The 23352-nt window shown below is 47.1% G+C and overlaps 2 protein-coding genes across 7 annotated transcripts; one reads left to right on the top strand and one right to left on the bottom strand.

The window, feature by feature from the left end:
* Window positions 1-1421: 1421 nt before the first annotated feature.
* LOC308460221 (GTPase KRas-like) lies at window positions 1422-8359 on the bottom strand. The gene is made up of 5 exons (XM_080976326.1): window positions 8198-8359; window positions 6205-6337; window positions 5646-5824; window positions 3559-3718; window positions 1422-2837 (listed from the first exon to the last, which is right to left on the bottom strand). The coding sequence occupies exons 2-5, from the start codon at window positions 6313-6315 to the stop codon at window positions 2727-2729; spliced, it is 561 nt and encodes a 186-aa protein (XP_080832452.1). The 5' UTR covers window positions 6316-6337; window positions 8198-8359; the 3' UTR covers window positions 1422-2726.
* Window positions 8360-8494: 135 nt separating this feature from the next.
* Window positions 8495-23101, top strand: LOC308460743 (galanin peptides-like). Of its 6 annotated transcripts, none has more exons than XM_080977259.1 (7): window positions 8495-8553; window positions 13377-13545; window positions 15179-15262; window positions 16830-16884; window positions 20322-20447; window positions 21317-21391; window positions 21555-23101. In XM_080977259.1, the coding sequence occupies exons 3-7, from the start codon at window positions 15179-15181 to the stop codon at window positions 21614-21616; spliced, it is 402 nt and encodes a 133-aa protein (XP_080833385.1). In that variant the 5' UTR covers window positions 8495-8553; window positions 13377-13545; the 3' UTR covers window positions 21617-23101. The 6 variants fall into 6 exon arrangements, with proteins under 6 accessions (XP_080833385.1, XP_080833383.1, XP_080833384.1 ...); XM_080977257.1 differs by lacking the exon at window positions 8495-8553 and adding an exon at window positions 8594-9268; XM_080977258.1 differs by lacking the exon at window positions 8495-8553 and adding an exon at window positions 8594-8854.
* Window positions 23102-23352: the final 251 nt, after the last annotated feature.

The following is a 23352-nucleotide window of genomic DNA, read 5'->3' on the forward strand; positions in this document are numbered from 1 at the left end:
AAGTGCAGGTGAGGAGTTTGGCTAAAGGCAATGGGGCTGTTTTCTAGAACAGGCCCATTTAACCACAGTATTAGGCCCACAAACAATTTTGAAGGTGTGTTAGGAGGCATCTGCACAGGCATGGAATGCTTTTACCGTGCATCCTGAGAATGTTTGAATTTCTGAAAATCTCAAATCCCTTCTAAAATGTAGCCCTCCTTGTTGTAAGGATGGCATGAATAGCTATGCAGTGTCTCCCATATCATGAGGTGCCTGGCCCCTCTCCTCTGCAGCCTCCAGTCATATTCCTATCCATTTGTTAGCCTTCTAAGGAGTGCCTACCCTCAAGAATTAGCTCACCCTGGGCTTGCCTTACCCTGACCATTGCAATTATTTTGCAGCTGCTGCAGATTTGAACTACAAGTGATGCAGCAAACGCATGATTCCCCAAATTTGCATTTGCCAGATAGGGAAGGGACAATCAGCAGGGAGGTGCTTGACTGATACACACACCCAAGCTTCACCCCTGGCTACTTTTGCAGGAGTTGGCAAGAAAGTCCAGAAATTATGGACCTTGGAGGCTTCTTATCTAAAGCCTCTCTTCATCCCCTTCCATCACAGAGAGAAGAACAGTAGCAAAACATATTATAAAAGGGGTTCCAGTATGGTTAAGACCACCGGGGGGGGGGGGGGGAATCCGTCCAAACTCAGTAAATTCCTTTCAGAGGCAGCATCCATCAGTTAAAAAAAAATTAAGCAAGGAACACTTTCATCTACACTACAAAAATATTTTTGCTTGAAAAGCTGTGCCCCTACCCCAACTATCCCTGAAATAGGTACTGGAGTACCTAGAAAGCCAGAAACAGAGATAACAGTCTGGTTTTCTTTTGTCATATGTTTCCAGTGATACTCATATTAAGTCAAAAGGGGGGAAAAACATAGAGAACAGAACAATAACTGAATAGCGGATAACTTGTAAAATAAATTAGGAGCTGGTTATGAAAACACAACCTGAGGTCCCGGTGGGCTGTTTCAACAAGCATGCCTATCACACTTCTTGAAGAGTTACCACATCTGCAGGATTTCTGTTGAAAAAATCATGTTCAAAAAAGTTGGATGGAAACAATAAGAACAGAACTAGATAGATGCAACCCAAACAGGTACATGTTCTTGAGAAGCACATGAGGATGGGGGAGGGGGAGAACATCCACAAAATAGGGAGTTGAGCTAAACAAAGGCAACTCCTGGCTGAAAGGTACCATATTCTGATAGAAGGCTTCGCTGATTCTAGCACCATTGTGAACAGACAATTACAATTTCCTTGAAAGCCTCCACATGTTTTGCAGTTTCCCAAAACAATCTGTTCCAGGAAAGATAACCAGAAAACTACCATAAATCTACCACACATACCCTTTAGAAAAAGTCAGGTCTTGTAGATCAGGTAGCTTATTCACAGGTTTATTCCAAGTGGTGGCATTTATTGTACAGATCCTCAGGACCATGGAAAAAGACCAAATCAACACAGGATTCCAAGGGTGGGATTTTGGGGTGGGATGGGGGGGAAGAGAATAAGATCAAATAATGACAGAACGTAATTCCGATGGCTTATAAACACTAACAGGATAATAAATTCAGACTCTTTTCTCTCCATGCCAGCATTTAAGTACCTATATCTCAACCCATCCAAGCAACCCCAGGACTATGCAGGAGACTAAAAAAAGAGGGATGATTAAGAGACCTTTGGATCATATTCCTCCCTTCTGTTTATAAAGAGAGTCAACATCGCTATACTCCCAAGAACCAATTAGTAAAGGAGAGCAACAGAGGCAGGTTAATTTAGGACACTTCTATGGTGCAAATATTCAGCTATCTCCAACAGTTGTTTTTTCACAAACAGGTGCCGCTGCCTTTGGATGGTGGAAGCTGTACAGCCATTTAAAATTACCTCTCATAACTTGTTGATATCTCCCCATTACCACACATTTTTTATAAAACTTGCTGAGCAAAAGTACATTTCCCCATTCATTTTAAAGTGGGAGCTGTTGCTCAGAAGTTATAACAGCCCAAATGAAAACCAGAGAGAGAGAGACCCAACTTAATACAGAATTTCAACCACCCAGGAGAAAAATAACTGAGCACCATCTATTTTAATAGTGGGGTGAAATATTCAGCTACGGAGAGGGTTTGGCTTTCCACATTTTCTCTTTTGGCATTCTTCATTGCCACCTTCAGCAGATCACCTTCTGTCCAAGGTTACCTTTATTCCTCTGCTAGCAAAAAGACAATGGTGCCAAGTCTATGCGGCTTCCTCTTCAGTCTCATGGAGAACCAAGGGAGGTAAAATGCTACAAAAACCGAGAAAGGCCCCTAAGGTTCTGACTGAGACACTGACTTCGTGCTATCCCTTCCATCTAACCTGCAGGATCAGTCTACACCAGGTCACACTTAGGAGTGACCTCTATAATCCTAAGGACCAGAAACAAGATGATCTTTTAAAAAAAATAATAATGAAGGGGCAAGAAGCAACAGAACATCAAATGTGGTTACAAATCCTCATACTGGATGCAACGTCCCAGTTTTAAAAAATAGTAAAATAATTGACAGTAAGAACTCAAAACCACCTTCGCCCTCCAGCTGAAAATGGGTGAGGGGCATGGCCATCAGAATTTATCTTGCAGCTTGGGAAAATACCCAGACTCAAAAAGGGGGGGTTTGCACTCCCAACTGTGCAACAGAGTCTCTCTTCTTCAGAGGATAATACACTTCCTTTTGGAAGATTTCTTCTTGCGCCCATTGCTGATCTTTTCCTTGTGTTTTCGGATTTCTCGCACCAGGGTGTAGAAAGCATCCTCCACTCCCTTTTTAAGAGGAACGAGTATACCAAATGAAAGTAAGAAAAGACACAAACAGAAGACATCGTTAGATTTCCCATTTAAATATTAGAGGTGTCGGGGGTATTGGATTTTTATGCCGGTGATGTTTTTTCTATCCATTGCTAGTAGGCAGAAATAATATTACTTGGGAGCGGGGAGGTCGTCACGCTATTCCTGTTTACGGGATCCTTTCTCTCCCGATAAGCCCTTTCCTTCATATCAGTAAACCATTCATTCACATCTGCCTTCACTGAGAAAGGTTTTTTGGCAACTGGACACCAGCAGTAGAATGATGCCATGCTGATAACCGTCTTATCATTAAGCTGACGCAGCACAAACTAAGACAGCAGGCATTAATGACATGGCAGTTCACAAATAAGAATGGTTACCTTGTACCAATGCCATTCCTACTCCAAGTCATATAGGAGAAGAGCAACTGTGTTGGCTTATAGCGTGAATCCCGTTGTTTGGCATTTTGAGCACACAGCCAACATAAAGCAAAACTATTTGCTTTTTGTCTACATGCTGATGAACAGAAGATTTAGGCTGGAAACGCTTGACTTGGGGGAGAGGGCGCGTTGATGCAGCAGATAAACTTGGGCAAGATTCAGCTGCAATTTATTCCAAAACCCGCTTGAAACACTGTCTTGAGCTATAGCTACGAAGATCAAAGACCTTTCACTTTCTCCCACAGTAAATACCATACCTGTCTGGTTTTGGCAGAGGTCTCTACAAAGGGGATTCCGTAGCTTCTGGCAAGCTCCTGGGCTTGTTTCGTATCCACCGTCCGGGAGGGCAGATCACATTTATTGCCAACAAGCACCATCGGAACATCATCGGAGTCCTTCACACGGTTGATCTGCTCCCTGGAATTACAAAGGCAACGAGTCACAAACAGGGAACAACCGCCTAGATCAGCAGCTCCCAAACTTGATTCTGGTTTGGGCCCCCTCCAAAGTAAAATATATTTGAGATTATTGGTGTTAATGAAGTATACACCAGAAGTTCAGTTTGTCCTGTGTTTTATCTGTGTGCAAAACAACTGAGGTCCAAATTAGATGTGACATACAGATGTATGCATGAGAACATAAGAAAAGCCCCGCTAGATCAGGCCAATGGCCTATCTAGTCCAGCATCCTGTTCTCACATTGGCCAGCCAGATGCCCATGGGAAGCACCCAAGCGGGGCCTGAGCACAAGAACACTCTCCCATTTTTTTTTATCTAACCCAAAAAAGGCTTAGAAAGTTCCCAAGTTTGAGTAGAGATATGGTACGGTGGGGTAGCTTAATCCCTTTCCCTTTTGCTGCTTTAAATGTCACAACTAGCTGCTTTCTTCTGGTGGGGGAGAAAAGCAGTCAACAAAAGCTATTCCAAGGAAGAGAATAGTACAAAAAAGGACCCAACTGCACCTGCCATTACCTGACCTAAAGTCACTGACTTGTTTTGCTTTGGTTGGTTGGCTTTTTTTAAAACACACACACACACACACACACACACACACACACACGAAGTAATACATGTGTCAGGGTAGTTTGCCCTTAAGAGACAGCCATTCTACACTTAAAAATTAGATATAGCACATCCATACACATACTTAGGAGTGGTTTGCTGCTGAAGTATGCATTCATACTTTTTTTGAAAGAGAAGTCTAGAGATGTGAAGGCCTGGCAAAAACCCAGAAAAATTAAAAGAACACATTGGTGTTTGCTGGTTTTTCTGAAGTTTGTTTTGCTTTAAAAAAACCAAAACTTCAAAATATTTTCTTTTAGACTAAGGAACAGAATATTTAATACTCAGATGTTCATATATTTACCTCCCCCAAAATAATTTCTAAAATTGTGTAACAGGGAGACTTTTATGTACGACTACAACAGATCATTACAGTTCCTGTACACTGAGGACAAGCAAGCCCTGAGTTGTACACTGAGTACAACTTTCAAATGCAAGAGCATGAGGAAGGATTCAATACTGTCTTTGTGGCTTTCCCCTTGTTGGCATACTTGGTGGATCTGTTTCTGCTCTCACGAGGCCTCAAAGGACTGGGAGTGGGAGAAAGTATAGAGCAAGAGCAACATAATTTTGTTGACATCCAATTCACGCTGCTACAGATTTGTTAGATTCAAGGGCAGAAGCATCAGTGATGATACCACTGCTTCTACATTTGCCTAGATGACAACACAAGCAGCACACTTAGGGCTTGATGCTGAAAAGGTACTTTCCAGTGTTGCAGAGTATAGAGCATATTCAGGTACTTAGCTCAGGAAAATGCAGTCTGGGATTCCTCCAAGCATATCATTCCTGCCACATGGTGACAAAGATCTTTGCACAATGCAGCCTCCGACTCCTCTTCTTACCTACTTCAGATTCTTTCACCTTCTGCTGCAAGTCTTGCCCGCCTGCCCAATGTGATGGGGCTAGCCAAAAAGGGGCTTTGCGGGCCCTGCCAATTGACAGTGCCTGCAAAGCTCCATTGCGTAGTGCTTCCCAGCTAGTTGTCAGGTGCTTGGGAATCACAGCACAAAGCCCTCTGCAAGGTCTGTGCCTGGCACCTCCAAAACAATAAGCTTAGGGCTTGCAAAGTTTCTGAAGCACCCAAACTCCAGCTGGTTCTCAGGCAATTGGCATGTGCTGCGAGAGATGTCAGGTGCTGATGGATGGGGTGTCCCACCCACCTGACAAAGGTGATTTGCAGGGGTAGGGGGAGATGGGGACTAGGCCAAAACAGTTCTCCACCCCTGCTATACAGGAAGGAAAACAGATGGAGGACAGAGAGAAGCCAGCTGCCCACACACCTGTAGTGGTGAACATCTTCGAAAGACTTTGTGTTGTTGATTGCAAAGACACAGAGGAAGCCTTCTCCTGTCCTCATGTACTGGTCACGCATAGCACTGTACTCCTCTTGCCCAGCTGTGTCCAAGATATCCAAGAGACACGTCTCTCCATCGATTACCACTTGCTTCCGGTATGAATCCTGGGGTTCAGAAGCACCAAGAGGAGCAAGAGTGAAAGAAAAAATGTTAACAAGTGACATGGGAAACATGGGTGTAAAGCACAGCAACAGAAAGCCAGCAAGGAGGCAGTTGGAAACAATTGGTTCAAGCCAAAATTCAGGAAAGAAATGGACCCAATCTTGGACATGATAAAAAGATTGTAGATGCCTCTATAAAGAATGGAGAGCTACAGAGGGAGACAAAGTGATGGAAAGAGGACTAGTGTTTTAGAAGCCCAGAAAAGAGATGTTATAGTCCATAGCTTTGGAGATGGCAGGCAGGTCAGGAATATAAGGACTCGGAAAAGGCATACAAATGGGGCCATGCAGAAGTTGCTGCCAATATTATGAAGTTCACATACCTCTATAGTGGGATCATACTCGTCCACAAAGTGATTCTGAATCAACTGTATAGTCAATGCACTCTTCCCAACACCACCAGCACCCACCACCACCAGTTTGTATTCTGTCATCTCTGCTGGGTTCCAGAGCAAGCTGCACAAAGAAAAAGAAAGTAGAATCAATCTCTAGCAGAAGACACAGTGTCAGTTCCCCTCTGTGCTACCAAGAATTTGCATGAGTTTTGGCCACATCTTCCTAGATATTTGCTCCTAGCCAGATTGCTACGTCCATTCTATTTGCAGGAAATCCTTTCAACACTTTCCCCAAAAGCAGCACTCTGAATTGGTCAATCTAACTAGAATTCTTGCTTTTTCTAGGTAGATGAATGTCAGGTCACTTTATCATGAAGCTGGGATTGGTGTTAATTGACTCCTCATACAGCTGCTAGAGAAATCGCAGACAGTAGGACTTCAAGTGTCAGGCATGCTTATGGCTGCCAGCTTTTACCACCACCACCATCACCCTGCAACCAAAAAATCAACAACAACAACCCTGGACGGGGCCACAAAGGAACTGGAAGAGGAGCTACACAGCTCAAAAAATATATGGTGGATCAGAGGATTCAACTTCGCAGGTTTTTATTGTTCATTTATACAGCATCAACTAAGCACACAAGACTTTTAGCAAAGTGTCTCTGTCTCAAAGAGCTTACAAAATAAAACCTGAGAAAGGAGAGGATATGGAAGTAGGGAGGCATATGCATTTGTTTCAGTTACATGTAACCTGGTTACTACAGCAGGATGTGGGAACTAAAGGGTTGCAGTAAAGGCTTCTCAAGGGTCCTGGATTATGGGTGGTGTCTGGTGGAATTGAGAGCTGAGACTCTGGTCACTTGATAGAACACAGCTTCGCTTGCTGCCTGCCTGCCTGCCCCAGTACTTCCTGCAACTTAATGATACAGCATTTGCCTTGCATGCAAAGGGTCCTGGGTTCAATCACTGGCATCTCCAGGTAGAACCCTGTCTGAAGCCTTTGAGAGCTGCTGCCAGTCAATGCTGATAGCTGTAAACCAGACAAAACAGAAGCCAGCTTCCTATGTTCTTAGGTAGGCGGAATCAGTACATCTGATCCACACCAACCATGCAGGATCCCTGCCCATCCCCACAACGACTGTTGCTCGTTTCAACAGAAGTTCGAGAAGTAGCAGGTTCAGTTCAAACTTTGGACTCTCTTTCCCATTTCTGCGGTCCACCAGGGAAGGTACGTCCGGCTAGAGGCCTACATCCTGAGATTTCTACTCCTTGCTACAACTCCACACACACACCCCGCCCGCCGCGCGCAATATTATAGGGGTGCATTTGCTGGCCTCACTGCCAAGCAACCCCAGTTCTGTGGAACGCAACCCAACCCACCCAATCGCTCCATGCAAGCAAAAGTCAAGATTCCTCCGTCAGATGCGGCCCACCTGGGGGAAGAAGCAGGAAGGGATCGCGGACGCTGGCCAAGGAAGAGGGGGGATGCGGGCACAACCCACGCACGTGGGAAACCCGGGACGAGGCAGAAGGCTGGGGCTTGAGGGGAAGAGGCTGCCCGGGAGGAAAGAGGCGGCGGCGGGGATGGGTGGAGCCAGTCCCGGGCTCCCTCGGTCGGTATTGCAACACGCCTCGCGCAGCTGCCAGCCCTCTTTCTGCCCTCGTCCTCCCGCAGGCAGGCAGGCATCTGCCCTCCCGGAGCCCTACCCCGGCTGCGCGCGCAGAAGCAGCCACCTTGCCATGTTTATGCACCGCTTTTGCTAAGCAGGTGCCCCACCCTGGCGCAACCCCACAATGGCTGCGCGCCTCCAGGGGCCGCGGACCCAGCGCCAACCCGGCGGCCCTTGCAGAAGGGAAGCCCCCCCCGCCGCGCCCTGCCCTCTCGCCCTCCGCTGCCCTTCCAAGCTCCCCCCCCCCCGCCCTGCATCCCCTTTGGGGGGGCTGCTGTCAATCACCCGCCCCCTCGCCTCTTGGCACTCACCCGCCCTACGGGGAGGGGGAAGACGGGCTCGGGGTCTCAGGCACCCCCCATGCGGGAGGGAAGGGGGGCCAGCGGCGGCGGCGGCGCGCGCTCTCAGGGCCCTGGGCCGGCAGCGGAAAACCCCTCCCTCCGCAGCCTGACAGCTCCCCTCCGCGCCCCGCCGGGCTGAGCCGCCCGGCCAATAAGAGCGCGCCGCCGCCCCGGATTGGCCAATCGGAGTCGGGTGGCGCCATAGAGTCGAGGGGAATGGGTGCGGCTAGAGAAGCTGCCGGATGGGCTGGAGGACTTGGGCGGCGACGGGAGGGAAGAGCGTCCGCCGGAGGTTGGCATGGACGGGCTTGCGGGAGGCGGAGCGGGTGAGATTTAAAGGGCCAGCGCCTCCCCCTCCACCCCGCGCTCTCTGTTTCTCTCCCTCCCCGGGGAGGCTCTGTGGATTCAGGCAAATTTGACGGCTGGCGCTGCAGGTTGGCTAGGGAGTAGCCCCATGGATTTAACAGAGGCGGCGTTGTGTCGGGATAGCTGGGCGGTGGGCATGTGCAGAATCATAGAACTGTGGCGTCGGAAGGGATCCCCAGGGTCATCTAGTCCAACCCCCTGCAATGCAGGAATCTTTTGGCCACTCATGCTCTAACGACTGAGTTATCCAAAGGGAAGCAGGTTAGACTTTGGAGAGCTTATCTCTACTTATTTGGGCTTGAATAGAGACCGTGGGTTCCTTTGCTGCTGCGGATCCTCATTAAAACACCCTTGTTATTTATCCCATCACTGCTCAGGGCTGCTGCAAAAGGGCCGCTTCGCTTATTTCGCAGACACTCCTGCTCCAACTGAATTGTCGTCCCTTCTCTTGCATTTCATTTCCCCTTGAGTCCGCGGCTTAACATACCCACCCTAAAAACTACGTGTCTGTATCCCTGCAACAAAGGATTGTACTTTATGCATCTGATGATGGAAGTGACTCTGAGTCCACAAATAAAGATGTATTGCCTTAGACCAGGAGCAGGCAGGCTGCAGGCTTGGCATAACTATGTTTTGTTTTGAACTAGAACATCAGGATCTGCCAGCCAGAACAAGGTGAGGAATGATGGCATAGAGGACTCATGCACACTTTGAACCAAGTGCCAGGGTGCCCCTGGGCACATTTCAGTCCTGGAATTTGTTTTCTGACCCAGAACTGGATCACACAGTCCTTTCAAATGCAAATAGTTCCTGATTCCCCATCCCCAAGTTTTCTTAATTTCAGCGATTTATTTCGGAGAAGGGATGGGAGGAGATGTTTTGCTGCTGCTGTCATTAAACTCTTGGGAGTCAGAAATGCCTGTCGATCATCCTGAGATCTACCAGTAAATCTTGACCTACGTTCTCCTCATCCCTGCCTCTTGCCCTGCCAGGGCCAGAGGGCAGCCAGGGCCCCCCAAACCAGCAGAAGGACCGTTGTTGCCCTAACAGTGCTATCATTTTGACTTGGCACAAAGTATCTAAGACGATTAGATGTAGCCTGCAGTTGCATCCAGATGACCTATTTACTGAGCGTTCATCCTGATTTGTTTGCAGAGTTTATGGAGAGGCTAGGCGACATTGGCTGTTCATTGAGCATCGATTCTGATCTGTATGTGAGGATGTTATGCGACGTGTCAGACAATTGTTCTCCCGTACCTTCTGATGAATTTCCTCTTCATTTTTCACAAAAAGTCTGCTCTTTTGGGGGAAGCGGGTTTGTTGTTCAAGACCTCCAAATCTACTTCGATTGGACAACCTGAATTGGTCACTGTGGGATGGAACCCCACCTTGCAAATAGCAACAGTTCTGAAGTGCCCTAAGAGAACTCCCAGTTTGCATGTCCCACCTCTTCCAGGTTACAGGGGGCCAAACTGAAATCCTGGAGCCAGCACTGGCCTTGGAGATACATGAAGCCATGTGGGAGTGGGGGAGACCAGGGCTTTGGGCTATAGGGCTTATCCTAGCTGCACAGCAGCTGGGAGAACAACATTGTGATCCAGTTATTAAGAGCACAGTCATCTTACTAAGAGCAGAGTGGCACAATGTGTTTGCTTTCACAGTTTGCATGCACAAAGCCCCTACACACACACACACACACCAGTAGTGTACCATGGGTGTAGGCAGAGAGGGTCAGCTGCCTCCAATCAATAAAAATCAGTAAAACACATGGCTAACTGAAGTTCTGCCCCCCACAAAGGCCTGTCCCCCAACAAAAATCTTGGCTATGCAGTGGTGATGCCTTAGTGCACATTGATGCGCTTTGATAATGCACATTAACAGCAAGAATGGCTTGGCTGAATCTCTCCCTCCAGCTTTTCATTTTTCAGTTCTATTAGGCCACAAAGGTAACATTTTGGATGGGTGCTAGGAAACTCATTTCTAAGCTCCTTCCCGAAACATGGTTGGCAATCAACAAATGTCCCTGCGAACCCAAGAGCCCTGGATGCCACCCTGAGAATCTTGATAATCTACTTCAGTGCTCCTTTCAAACCACCAGCCGTTACAAACAAGCAGTGAAAAATGGATGTACGCAAATATGCTTTTTACATGTTACAAGAAGAGGCCTCGAGTGCCTCTTTGCATCTTTTGATGACCTATTAGCTTCCGACAAATCAGTTCTATATTGGGTACCACTCCCCTCCCAGAGCAGCCTGAAATCCTGACGTATTGCAGATGCCTCTTCTTTCCCGAAAGGTCATCAAGATCTCTAATGGGGCCATTAGGCTGAAGGGCCCCATGTGCACTTAAAGCAGGCCAGATGCAGATGAAAGTCCTTGTCCTAAAGCCCACCAGGGTACCAATTAGATTCAGAGGGCGAACTCTGGACGGAAAATTACAGGATGCTGTGAAAAAGAGGGCTTGGGCAGGTGTGTCATTTAATGCATTAAATTGTGCTGGAAAGAAATCTTAAGTAGTAGCAGGGGTGGCATTTGCCTCCCATATTCCCCTGCATCAGTTTTAGATAGGAAACTGCAACAGGACACAGGAGTGCTTATTTTTGTTCAAATAATCTGTAAGGCAGCCTTCCCAATCCCCAGCCAGGTGGTGCCCTCTGTATGGCTTTGAGCTGATGGGATTTGTAGTCCGGAGGACACCTGCAGCTTGGGGAAGCCAGCTTGAAGCATCACAAATGCCGATGACACTGTTGTTGTTAAGCATATACGATGCTTCAAGCAGGCTTCCCCAACATGCCGGTGTCCTCCAAAGGCTTTAGACTACAAATCCCATCAAACCCAACCATACAGAGGACACCACCTGGTCAGGGAAGGCTACTTTACAGTATTATAACAAATACTGGCTAGGAGCAGGATCCCTGAGGTCCCTGGAGATGGAGCAAGGCTCATTTGGGAACAGGGTTGCCCATTTTTATAATAGGCCCTGTTCCAGGCCTTTAAAAGCAGTCTGAATGTTCAAAGATCAGTCCACCCTCTCCCCTAGCATGAAGCTAATGTAGTGGAGAATTAAAACTTTATTTGTATGTGCCCAACTGCTGCAGAAGGCAGGGTGGATAGGCCTATTGGGGGAGAAGAAGTTGGACGCCCTCGCTGGGAGTTTCAGCTGCTGATTTCTTTAGGGCTTCTGGAGTGAAATTTGGCCAGGAGAGCTGGAGAGTTTGGGTCTGCTGCAGTAGAATCTGTCTTGAAGGGACTGTTCCCATATGAGCCTGCCTGAGCCCGTTATTCAGAAATGAGATGGGTGTGGAGGTGACAAGGGATAGTTTGGGATCTTTTAAGAACATAAACAGAGCCTGCTGGGACATGCCATGTCTGTGGGAAGGCTGCAAGCAGGAGTGGTATTCAGGGTCACACTGCCTCTGAGGGCTTGTCCACATTTTGGTTTGCCCTGTGGTGTTTTCTTCCACTTGTTCTAGACACAGTTCTGAGAGGCTTTTCATTTGTCCCACTGCTTTCCCCCAGAGAAGCCGCTGTGAACTGCTGAATCGAAACAAATGCCAGTCTGCAAGAAACCTGACTGACGTTTGTTCCAATTCTGTGGTAAACTGCGGGTTTCCCCTGGGAATGGGGCAGGGCAAACAAAGAACCTCTCAGACTTGTGCCTAGAAAGCCCATGGCAAGCGGCAGTGTGGATGAGCCCTGACAGTGGCTGTAGAATATTTTCTGTCATAGGAGCCAACTCCTAGGGGCTTCAGCCCCCACAATAAAATATTTGAGGCCCACAAAGTTGATGGGCATTCCCGTTCAAATGGTGTGTGTGCACTGTATCATGTGATCAATTATGTGGGGTGGGCCTTACCTGGGCCCCCACAATATTATACAGTCATACCTCTGGTTACAGACGCTTTAGGTTGCGTTTTTTGGGGTTACGGACCCGCCGAAACCCAGAAGTACCAGAACAAGTTACTTCCGGGTTTTGGCGGTCGCACATGCGCAGAAGTGCTGAATCGTGCTTTGTTCATGTGCAGAAGTGCCAAATCGCAACCTGCGTGTGCGTAGACGTGCTGCAGGTTGCGAACATGCCTCCTGCACAGATCATGTTCGCAACCTGCGCATCCACTGTATTCAAGTTTGCACCCCTGTTGTCTGTGGTAGCGCCTCATCTTTTGAATTGCCTCACCAGAACAATTCACCCTGTGCCAGTGCTAATAACATTTGGGCCTAAGCTCCAAACTTTGCTTCCCTCCACCCCAGGATTTAATGTTAGATTGACTGAAGCTCGCCCAGCAATCTCTGTTTAATTGTGATATTTTAGAGCAATTGATTTTAATGCCTCGTTTTGGAAGCCGACCTTACAACACAATGTGGGGTGAACGTGTTTTAAATAAAATCCAGTAATAATGAACACACACCAACCCTCCAGAGTTGGCCTCCTTGGAGCTAGATCTCTGGATTTCTCTCAAAGATGGGACTGTTTAGAAAAGCACTGCAGCGGGAATAGTGTACACAGGTGAAGTGGCTGTAATATCTATGAGTTCTCTGAGAGGGCAGCAAGATTAGAGAAGAGGCAGCAGGGCACAGAGTTCTCTGGCCTCAAAAACAGGAAGGCCTCTTGGCAGGTGTCTACTTCTTGCATGGTTGACCACCCTCCTCCAATTCACTTTGAGGAGTCAATTAGCTCTAATTACCCCCCACCCCAATGTTCCATCAATTTTCTGACAAAGGATGTGAATAAATTGCGCATTAAAAGAGATTAGTACATCTCTATCTCTCTGTTCCCCATTCAGCTGGGTTTCTGGGGGCCATTACGGTCAATTACACATATGTTCCCGCCAACCCGTGTCTTTTGTCTATGGAGTAATGACGCAACCCAACCTGTGCCTTCCCCCTCTATAAATCCTGGGTCCCCTACTTTGTGGGGAATCAGACATCCAGCGGCTCCTGACAGGTTTCAAGGTATGAATTCCTTAAAATCTATGATGGAGGTTTGGGATTTAGGGTGTTGGTTTGGGGGTGTGGGGTAGGACACCGGCTGACAGACTGTTAAGAGAGTTTAAATGGAGCAAGCTTGTTTTCTGCTGCTTCAAGAGGGTGGGACTCAGACAGATGGATTCAATTATAAGAAAGGAGATTCCGACTGAACCTTCCTGACAGTAAGAGCGTTTCAACAGTGGGACAGTCTCCCTCAGAAGGTGCTGGACTCTCCTGCATTGCAGGACTAGATGACCCAATTCTCCAGTTCCATGAAATGGGGCACAGCAGGGGTGTCACTGTTTTTTGCTCCAACGGGGTAGGCAGAAATTCAACAGGTTCAGTTTTTTGTGGCCTAAAGCAGTGACAGAAATGTCTCCACCTGTTGAATTTATGGTTGTTATGCAGGTGTTAAGAGGAACAGGAGCCCTGTCAGGGAAGATATGGCACGCATGTACCACATTTCATGTGCCTGCATCTTAAAAGCATTGTGAAGTCGTCACTGTTTGAGAGGGTTGCGGGTTATTAGGGGCTAGAGGTCACGATGCGGCTGGGCTTTGAGCTGAAGAGAAGAGGCCTGCAGCTCAGTTATCTTTTGGGCAGGTACCATCCAGCGCAGTGCCAGAGCGCATGCAGACCATGGGGTGCTGCCTTATTCTGAGACCAGCCTCTTTGGGCCTCTGGCTTAGTGCAAATACTCTGACTTGCATCTGACCCTTCAAATGGCCGTGCTTGTGGAGGAATTGAATCTGGGAACATTGCATACAAAGCATCTCCTCTCGCGATGGCTATTGGCAGTCTTGCTTTGTGGATTTGCTGAGAGCATCATTCAGTGGGTGGGGTTGGAAAGAAGATGAGGAGTGTGTGTGTGTTTGTGTAAGCAGACAGCGCTCTTTTTCAAAGGCTTGAAATTACACTCATGATGCACCCTTGGTGCGCACTTGTATCCTGCCACAGACCATAGCCACTGTGTGACTAGTGACTATGGTCTGTGGTCAAACAGGTTTTGAAGACTTCTTAGTGCTTAACCCCCCCCCCCCCTGCAAAACTGGCAACAGGCAGACAAAAATTGTATACACACCACCCAGGGAACCAATGTTAAATATTTATCGTGCCTCTTGGGGAGCTCTCAAGAAATAATGTCTATCATAATCCTGGTATTCTGGGTGGCTCTGTGGTCTAAACCACTGAGCCTCTTGGGCTTGCCGATCAGGTCGGCAGTTCGAATCTCCGCAATGGGGTGAGCTCCTGTTGCTCTGTCCCAGCTCCTGCCAACCTAGCAGTTTGAAAGCACATCAAAGTGCAAGTAGATAAATAGGTACTGCTGCTGCAGGAAGGTAAATGGCATTTCCATGCACTTTGGTTTCTGTCACGGTGTCCCGTTGCGCCAGAAGCGGTTTAGTCATGTTGGCCACATGACCTGGAAAGCTGTCTGTGGACAAACGCCAGCTCCCTCTGCCTGAAAGCGAGATGAGCACCACAACCCCATAGTCTCCTTTGGCTGGACTTAACTGTCCAGGCGTCCTTTACTTATTCTGGATTGGGAATGTGATTTAGTGGGGGAAACAGAGTCAGGCTGGAAACCAGAATGCTTCCTTGATTTCTTTCTTCCCCACAGATGATGTGGAGCTCTCAATCTGTGCTCTGTGCTTCTCTGCTCCTCTGTGGGCTACTCGGTGAATGCTGTGGAACCGTTCTGGTGGTGAGTTACACTGTCCCCCCACCCCACCCTATCAGCCCTACTTGATAGAGAGCTGTCACTGGCCTCCCTCCGTCCCTCCTGATCGCCTGCATGGGCTGGGCTGGTCCTCACATGCAGCAGAAATGAAGAGGCAGGATGGAACTGCATCGGTTCAGACTGTTGCAGGTGGCACAGTTTGTTTATAATGTATATAGGCTTAATTTCAAAACCAGCTTTTAAGCAGCTTACTAAGCAGGTTCTGCATACATATGCATTTAAAACACCACTCAAAAAAGCTTGGGAACTGTAGTTTGTGAATGGTGTTGTGAACTGTAGTGCTGCAAGGGGTAAACCACAGTTCCCGGGATTCTTGGTGGGGTCGCAGGAAAATGTATGGTCCATATAAAGCCCCCGTTTTGATTACTCCAACACTTTAAAAACAAACAAACGAAAAATCCTTGCAGATAGAAAGCAAGTACATCAGGGATAAAGACTCTTCCCCAACTATTTCCCAGCTATTCTGTGTGTGAGAGAGAGAAAATGAGAGAGAGAGTATGTGTAGAAACCTCTGACTTTTGTGTGGCTGAAGTTTAGGTCACATCTGCACATGGGCGTAGCCAAGGGGGGGAGGGAGGTACAGTTGCCCCCCTGAATCAATAAAAATCAATAAAGGTACATAGCACACTGAGGTTCTGCCCCCCCACAAAAATCCTGGCTATGCCCATGCATCTGCACCATATATTTAAAGCACTATTAAATTATGTGAATGGTCTTCGCTTCCCCTAAAAGATCTTGGGAGCTGTAGTGCTCAGAGTTGCTAGGGAACCCTTTCCCCCCACTCACAGAGCTACAGTTCCCAGAGTTCTTCAGGAAGAGGGATTGACTGTGAAACCACTCTGGCAACTGCAGTTCTGTGAGGGGAAGAGGGATCTCATTACACTTTCAGCACCCTGAATAAATGACCAGTCCCAAGATTCTTTAGCAGAGGCCATGGCCCATTAAAATGGCATAATCATGCTTTAAAAGTAAGGTGCAAATGTGAGCCTATTGTGCAAGGGTGACAGTTACATCCTTTGCTCTGCCCAGTTTGACCTCTGACCCCACCCACCTTTGTCTCTGGCCCTGCCCACCTCTAGCCCCACCCACTTTTGTCTCTGACCACACCCACTTTTGTCCCTGGCCCTGCCCACCTCTAGCCCCACCCACTTTTGTCTCTGGTCTAAGCCACTACAGTGGTACCTCGGTTTACGAACTTAATCCATTCTGGAAGTCCATTCTTAAACTGCAACCGTTCTTAAACCGAGGTGTGCTTTCCCTAATGGGGCCTTCCACCGTTCGGCTTCCATTCTTAGCCGAGGTAAAGTTCGCAAACCTGGACACTACTTCCACTTTTGCGGAGTTCGTAAACCAAATAGTTCGTAAACAGGGCTGTTCTTAAACCGAGGTACCACTGTAATAGCATGTATCCCTCCATCCACAGAAGGTTTCTCTGATGGACATAATGCCCATCTCCATAGCAAATTTCACCCTCTGACTCACTGCTGGCAAGCTTAGTTTCAGGGTACTTTCCCTCTTGTTGCATGTGCAGCCCAAGGACAAACGCGGCTGGACCCTGAACAGCGCTGGATACCTCTTGGGACATCGTAAGTCAAGTCAGGATTTACTTGGCATGAGAAAGATACGGCCACAGACCCTCCAAGTGTCCCTATCTTCCAGGGACGACCCTGATTTAGAGAAGCCGTCCCAGTTTCTGATTTGATCCTGGAATGTCCCGCTTTTCCTTAAGATGTCCCTATTTTCATTGGAGAAATGTTGGAGGGTCTGGAGTTATCTGACCCTCCCCAAGCCATCTTAAGGCAATCCTGTATAGGGGAAATTTTTAAAATGTTTACTGATGTTTTTATATAAGTCGGAAGCTGCCCAGAGTGGCTGGGGCAACCCAGTAAGATATGTGGGGTGTGAAATTATCATTATGGAATGGGACGTCCCTATTTTCATCAGAGAAATGTTGGAGGGTATGTGGCCAAAGGGCAAGGAGAAGAATGAAATGATATTGGAAGCTGAAGTTACCCTCCCCTGGGGGTTAAATCCCATTGAACTCCATGGTACTTACTTCTGAGTAGAAGTGCCTAAGATTGCACTATAAGGTATCTGCCACTGTGTGTGGAAGCAGGTCCGGGAGTTGTCATCGTCGTGTGTGTGTGTGTGTGTGTGTGTGTGTGTAGTAATTTTATGTTGTGAACTGCCCTGAGATCCTCTGGTATAGGGCAGTATACAAATTTAATAAATAAATAGTTAATAATAATTAAGAACAAAATAAGAGGCCTGCTGGATCAGGCCAATGGCCCATCTAGTCCAGCATCCTTCACAGTGGCCAACCAGGGAAGTCCGTAAGCAGGACCCAAGTGCGAGAGCAGCTCCCCCCAATTATGATTCCCAGCATCTGATGCTCAGAGGATGCAGGCCACCTCTGACCGTGGAAGCCAAGCAGAAGGCCTGCGATAGCCACCATTGCTTGCGGAATACGCACCCGTATCGTCCATGCCTCTGTCCTCTCTGCTCAAATAAACCTTTGCTGGTTTATTCCCCCGGCGCTTCAGAAAACCTGCAAATCCTGTTGGATTAGAGATGGCATAACGATGCCTTTAGCATAACCACTTCAGCTCTCAAGGGAAACACTTCTGCTGTTAGGGATGCCACCTTCCAGGCCTGGCATGAGCGTGCAGCACCCATGGGCAGCTGCTGGAATGCCAGTGCAGATGCCTCTCCTGGGAAGGGCTGTAGCTCAGAGGGAGAGCATCTGCTTGGGATGCAGAATGTCCCGGGTTCGATCCCCAGCGTCTCCAAGTAAGGCAGGGAGAGACTGAAACTCTGGAGAGCTGCTGTCAGCCGCTTCAGGCGGCACTGAGGCAGATGGGCCAATGGTCTGGTTTTGTAGGGGTGAGGGGAGGAATAAGTTGGTTTTTTAATGCAAAGCTGCTTATTTCGCACTTTCTGAAATACTGTATTTTTTGCTCTATAAGACTCACTTTTCCCCTCCTAAAAAGTAAGGGGAAATGTGTGTGCGTCTTATGGAGCAGATGCAGGCTGCGCAGCTATCGCTGAAGCCAGAACAGCAAGAGGGATTGCTGCTTTCGCTGCACAGCGATCGTTCTTGCTGTTCTGGCTTCTGAGATTCAGAATATTTTTTTTCTTGTTTTCCTCCTCCAAAAACTAGGTGCGTCTTATGGTCTGGTGCGTCTTATAGAGCGAAAAATACGTAATCTTTGAACCGAAACACAGCTATTTCTCGAAATACGCACTTCTCCAAATTGCAGGATGCGTCTCTCCAACCCAAGTACTGTTATTATGGGATGGGAAAGTGTGCCTAAAAATGCGTGTGTCGGTAAAAACTAATGTATAAAAGGCATTATGTCTTGCAGAAATGTGTATATCGGGCAAATTTGCATATAAAAAATGTGCATTTGAGGCAATACTTGCACCGATACGCTGGCAACTTTCCATGGGGCTCAAAAGAAATTGAGAACAGGCAAAATGAATGAATGTGTAGAACTGAGAAAAATGAGAAACAGAGGGAAGTCAAAATCATGGACAGCTTTGTTCATTCATATTGACTAGCACTAAGGCAACTTCCTTAGGGGAAAGAGTGCTGCTGCAGCCATCTCCTGCCTGCAGCTTCTGTCTGGCCACTGTGAGAACAGGATGCTGGACTAGAAAGGCCCTTGGTCCGATCCAGCCAGGCCTCTTCTTAGGCAGCTGCCCAATGGGTCATTCCACATCAGATCAATGCAAAAAACAAGGGTTTTGTCATCCACCATCTCGGATTTTGATGAAACTTGGTGTACACCCTTCCCTTATGGTTGAAAGAAACCGCCTTAAATTTTTTCCCTCTATCTCAAATGGTTTTAATTTTATAGCACTTCAAAGTTTCGTGAAATCTGTGTTTCTGTCCCTCTTTTGATCCTTGGGCTTGTGTACATTTTATTTTTTCCCTCCATAACCAATGATCAGATCTCTTTGAAATTTTACACAGAGCTCAATAACATGATGAGGATTCGAGGAAAAAAATACACCAGCATTCAAAAGATTTTATAAATGCCTTAAAAAATGTATAAATGTAGTTTTTTTGGTGGAAAAACTAGGTTTAGAAAACCTAAATTTTCAGTGTGTGGGCATGATGGAATCAAAAGCTTTTGATGGTGAAAATTGTTGCAAATACATGCTCTTTCTCAACAAAGAATAAAATGTATGGGTCTTTTGTGTACACAAGGCCGAGGGTCTCAAGAGGGACAGAAACGCAGATTTCACGAAACTTTGAAGTGCTATAAAATTAAAACCATTTGAGATGGGGGGGGGGGAATTAAGGGGGTTTCTTTCAACCATAAGGGAAGGGTGTACACCAAGTTTCATCAAAATCCAAGACGGTGGGTGACATGACCGTGTTGAACTGACGTGGAATGACCCCAATGCTGGTTGTTTGCAACACTGCTGCCATCTGCCACTGGTCTTCACCCCCCCCCCCGGAGTGGGGCCCCCAGAAGATGCACATCTGAAGGCCTCCCCAGACCTGGAGCTGGACCAGCCATCTTCTTGTTAGGGTAAAACAGGCAGGGTGTCCAGGGGCTGCATGTTAAGAGTAACTCAGTGCTATTGATGTACAAGGCTCTCAAAGAGTTGAATAAAACTGGACAGGTCTCTGCCCCAAGGAGCTTGCAATAAGCCTTTGGAGGAAAACAAGGCGGGAGGGAAAATGCTTCCTATTCGTCATCCTTATCATCATAAATTCGATCTCCTTGCTCTTTAAATTAGTTTTCTGTAGTGTAATCCAGACAGACAGGCATGCAAGTTAAGTCTGCACAAGTTGCTAGTCCTCAGAGATTGCTACTGGTCCACATAACCTCCCAGATCCATGTTAGTCCGTTTATAGCCCGTTGATGGTGTAAGAGGAAAGAAGAAGTTATGTTCCAATGTATGAAGACGTCCTGCCTGGTAGCTAAGGGGTGATTCTTATGTGCCACTAGCCAAAAGGCTGTTCACAAACCTGATGTAATCTGTATTTTTCCCCCTATGTAACCTGCAGCACTTCTCCCCTTGCACTCTCCTCTCCCCAAAGCAGATGCTCACCAGACACTGTCCAACAAAGGGAGCCTGGCGCATAAGCGAGATGCTATGGAGGACTTGTATTCCGTAGGGCAGGATTCCTTGGGTGAGCACCCTTTCACTGACTTCTCTGCCCTCTCCCCGCATGCTCCATTATGCTTGCTCCTTTTGCCTTATGGGGTATTTAAGAGCCTGTATAGAGTCCTTAGGTGGGTTCCCTAAGGAACCCTAAGGAAAATAACAGAGGCCAACCAGAGAATATTGAGAAAGAAAGCAGCTAGTAAGCCTGATCTTTATTAAACTGTTGCAACAGGGTCCTCCACTCCCCCCACGCAGGGTGGAAGGAGAGGAACCCAGAACAATGGTGTGCAAACCCTTGTATAGACTTTTGAAATTGCCCACCCTGTAGTTCGAGGACCCCCCCCCAAAAAAAACCCCACCATACATACATTACTGAAGGGGGCGAACTCCAGCAGAAATCCTGTCTGGCAGGATACTGATAATGGTCATTGACTGTTTTACCTGGGCAGCCTGGCCATTCCTTTTGAGATGCTAAATACTTAGTTCCTGAATTCAGGTCACAGGCTCACCCTATTCATATACAAATATGCCCTTAAGACATGATTTGTGAGTAAAGATGCAATGGGGAGAATATTTGAGGTTACAGTATTGGAAGAGTCAAAATGGCTTCAGGATGGTTTTCCTGTACTATTTCAGGCACATGGTTTATAGTAAGGTTACCAGACATCCCCGTTTCCCGGGGACAGTCCTCAGATTTACAAATCAGTCCCCATACAAAATCCATTGAAGTTGAAAAGTGTCCCTGGATTCATTGAAAATTATCTGGTAACCTTAGTTTATATACTTATGTATGTGTTTGCCTTGTAAATTTATGAACATTTATTTTTTATATATAAGACCTTAGAATTCCTATAACACTTGCCTGTCCCCGTCAACATTTCATCTGTCTTTCAGCACATGCTCTGCGCTCCTTAGATGATGGCGCCTTCCAAACCCTGATGGATTTTCTAACCTACCTGAACCCCCAAGGTATGGACAGATGCTGGGTTCTCTGGGAGAAGAGGGGCATTTTCTGAATGGTTCTGAATCTTCTCTGCTTTGGAACAAGGAATGTTGGGAGCTCTGTGTGGAGCAGGGCAGGGTAGGGCTGGGAACCTGGAAAATCAAATCTCTTCTCTGTTGTCTTTTACAGATCAAAGAGCTGTTTCTCGCCTGCCCCTCTTGCTGTCGGAGGAAGAGTCCTTGCGGCAGTAGTGGCCTGGCCTCCAGCCTTCGCCCTTTCAGAGTTGCTTGCTGCTGCCACTACCCCTCAGACCCCTCCCCATCACCCACACATACAGGATTCTGCTTTCAGAGCTAAGCGCGCCCCCCTTTTGAGAGAATCCCCCTCCCTTTGACTAAGCTGCCCCAGAGATATAGGCTACAAACACGCCATACAGTTAAAGCACATGACTTATCCCAAAGAATTCTGGGAACTGTAGTTTACCCACCACACAGTCACCATTCTCAGCATCTGCTTCTCGGCAGTGGCGCCCTCCCTGTGGGACACCCTCCCATCAGATGTCAAGGAGATAAAGAACTGCACAACTTTTAGAAGACAACCGAAGGCAGCCCTGTATCGGGAAGATTTTAATGTTTGACATTTTATTATTTTTTATATTTTGCTGGAAGCTGCCCAGATGGGTGGGGAATAACAACAGCAGCAGCAACAACAACAACAACTATTATTATATTCAACAAACTACAGTTCCCAGGATTCTTTGGGTGAGGGAAGTCAAATGCTTCCAATGTGCTTTAAATATATGGTGTGTGCAGAGCTATGCACTCAAATTAGCTCAGCCTCCCCCATCACCATTACACCTTTACACATTCCTTTCTAGAGACACACAATCCCGTACGCATCATTTGTAATGTGTGAGTTTGTATAGGAAGAAACATTGGCGTGTAGATGAACACATGTCCACATGTGCAAGGAGCACTCCTTTGGCACCGGCCCAGTGTCGCACCCTTGCCTTGCTCGTGAACCTTAGTAGGAATAGCCATAGCTCAGTGGTAGAAGACACGCTCTCCACGGAGAACACACAAATTTAACCTTCATCTCTCAGCCTAATTTTTCTTGGGTAGCATACAGTGGACGAGAAAACTAGAGATGGGAAGAAAGAGAGAGCTCTGCTTGCTGTTGTGGTCAGTTGAATTCTATATATCTATATCTGTATCTGTATCTATATCTATATCTATATCTATATCTATATCTATATCTATATCTATATCTATATCTATATCTATATCTATATCTAATCTATCTATATCTATATGGAGCTCCTGCACCTTTGTGTAGAAGCTCCCTCTTCTGAAATCCCCTCTGCTACACATAACACTTAAAGGGGCAGGAGCCCTGTCCTCTTTTTCACATCAGCACTGTACTGCTATCTTTCACCCCAACCAACTTTCCTATCCCTGGAATGGAGCCCCTGAGAATTTTTAGTCTTTCAATGTTATTTTGTTTAAAATGGACCCCCCACAGCACTGCAGTAGATGAAACAACTGTGCACACCTACTTTCTACCCCTAGCTGCTCCCTCATCCCTGCTGCTACATTTTCACTCTGAACAAACTTATTCACCCTGCTTTGAGAATGGAGAGATCAGAATGTGGGGCTGTGGTTATGAACAGGAGACCCGGGAACAGGGGAGAAGAGGCCCTGTAAATGAACTGATTGAATAAACATTTCTCTTCTGAATTTGCTCGTCTCTCTAGCATTGATGTCTTTGATCAGCACAGGTCCAGGGGAGATGGGGCTCAGAATCTACAGAGAGAGGTGCTACCAGGCTGTCTCCATTTTGGGGGTGGGATTCAGTCACAGCCCAGTCAAAACTTAAGTCAATTGGGGAAATAGGAGCTATTAACAAAAACAGGATCTGCACAGGAGTGTCAGACCTAATGATCTCCATGGCTCGCTCCTGCCAGAACAGGATTTTCGTTACTGGGCCT

Source organism: Podarcis pityusensis (genome assembly GCF_964106645.2).
Source record: "Podarcis pityusensis genome assembly, chromosome: 13".
Taxonomy (NCBI): domain Eukaryota; kingdom Metazoa; phylum Chordata; class Lepidosauria; order Squamata; family Lacertidae; genus Podarcis; species Podarcis pityusensis.

What these genes read in the sequence shown, in the direction of transcription:
- LOC308460221 (XM_080976326.1), bottom strand. Translation starts at nt 6,315, where the DNA reads ATGACAGAATACAAACTGGTGGTGGTGGGTGCTGGTGGTGTTGGGAAG. An exon ending in AGTATGATCCCACTATAGAG is followed by an intron (nt 5,825 to 6,204) that starts GTATGTGAACTT and finishes TCTGAACCCCAG; the next exon opens with GATTCATACCGGAAGCAAGT. An exon ending in CCTCTGCCAAAACCAGACAG is followed by an intron (nt 2,838 to 3,558) that starts GTATGGTATTTA and finishes CCTCTTAAAAAG; the next exon opens with GGAGTGGAGGATGCTTTCTA.
- LOC308460743 (XM_080977259.1), top strand. Translation starts at nt 15,179, where the DNA reads ATGATGTGGAGCTCTCAATCTGTGCTCTGTGCTTCTCTGCTCCTCTGT. An exon ending in GCTGTGGAACCGTTCTGGTG is followed by an intron (nt 15,263 to 16,829) that starts GTGAGTTACACT and finishes TTGCATGTGCAG; the next exon opens with CCCAAGGACAAACGCGGCTG. An exon ending in AACCTACCTGAACCCCCAAG is followed by an intron (nt 21,392 to 21,554) that starts GTATGGACAGAT and finishes TGTCTTTTACAG; the next exon opens with ATCAAAGAGCTGTTTCTCGC.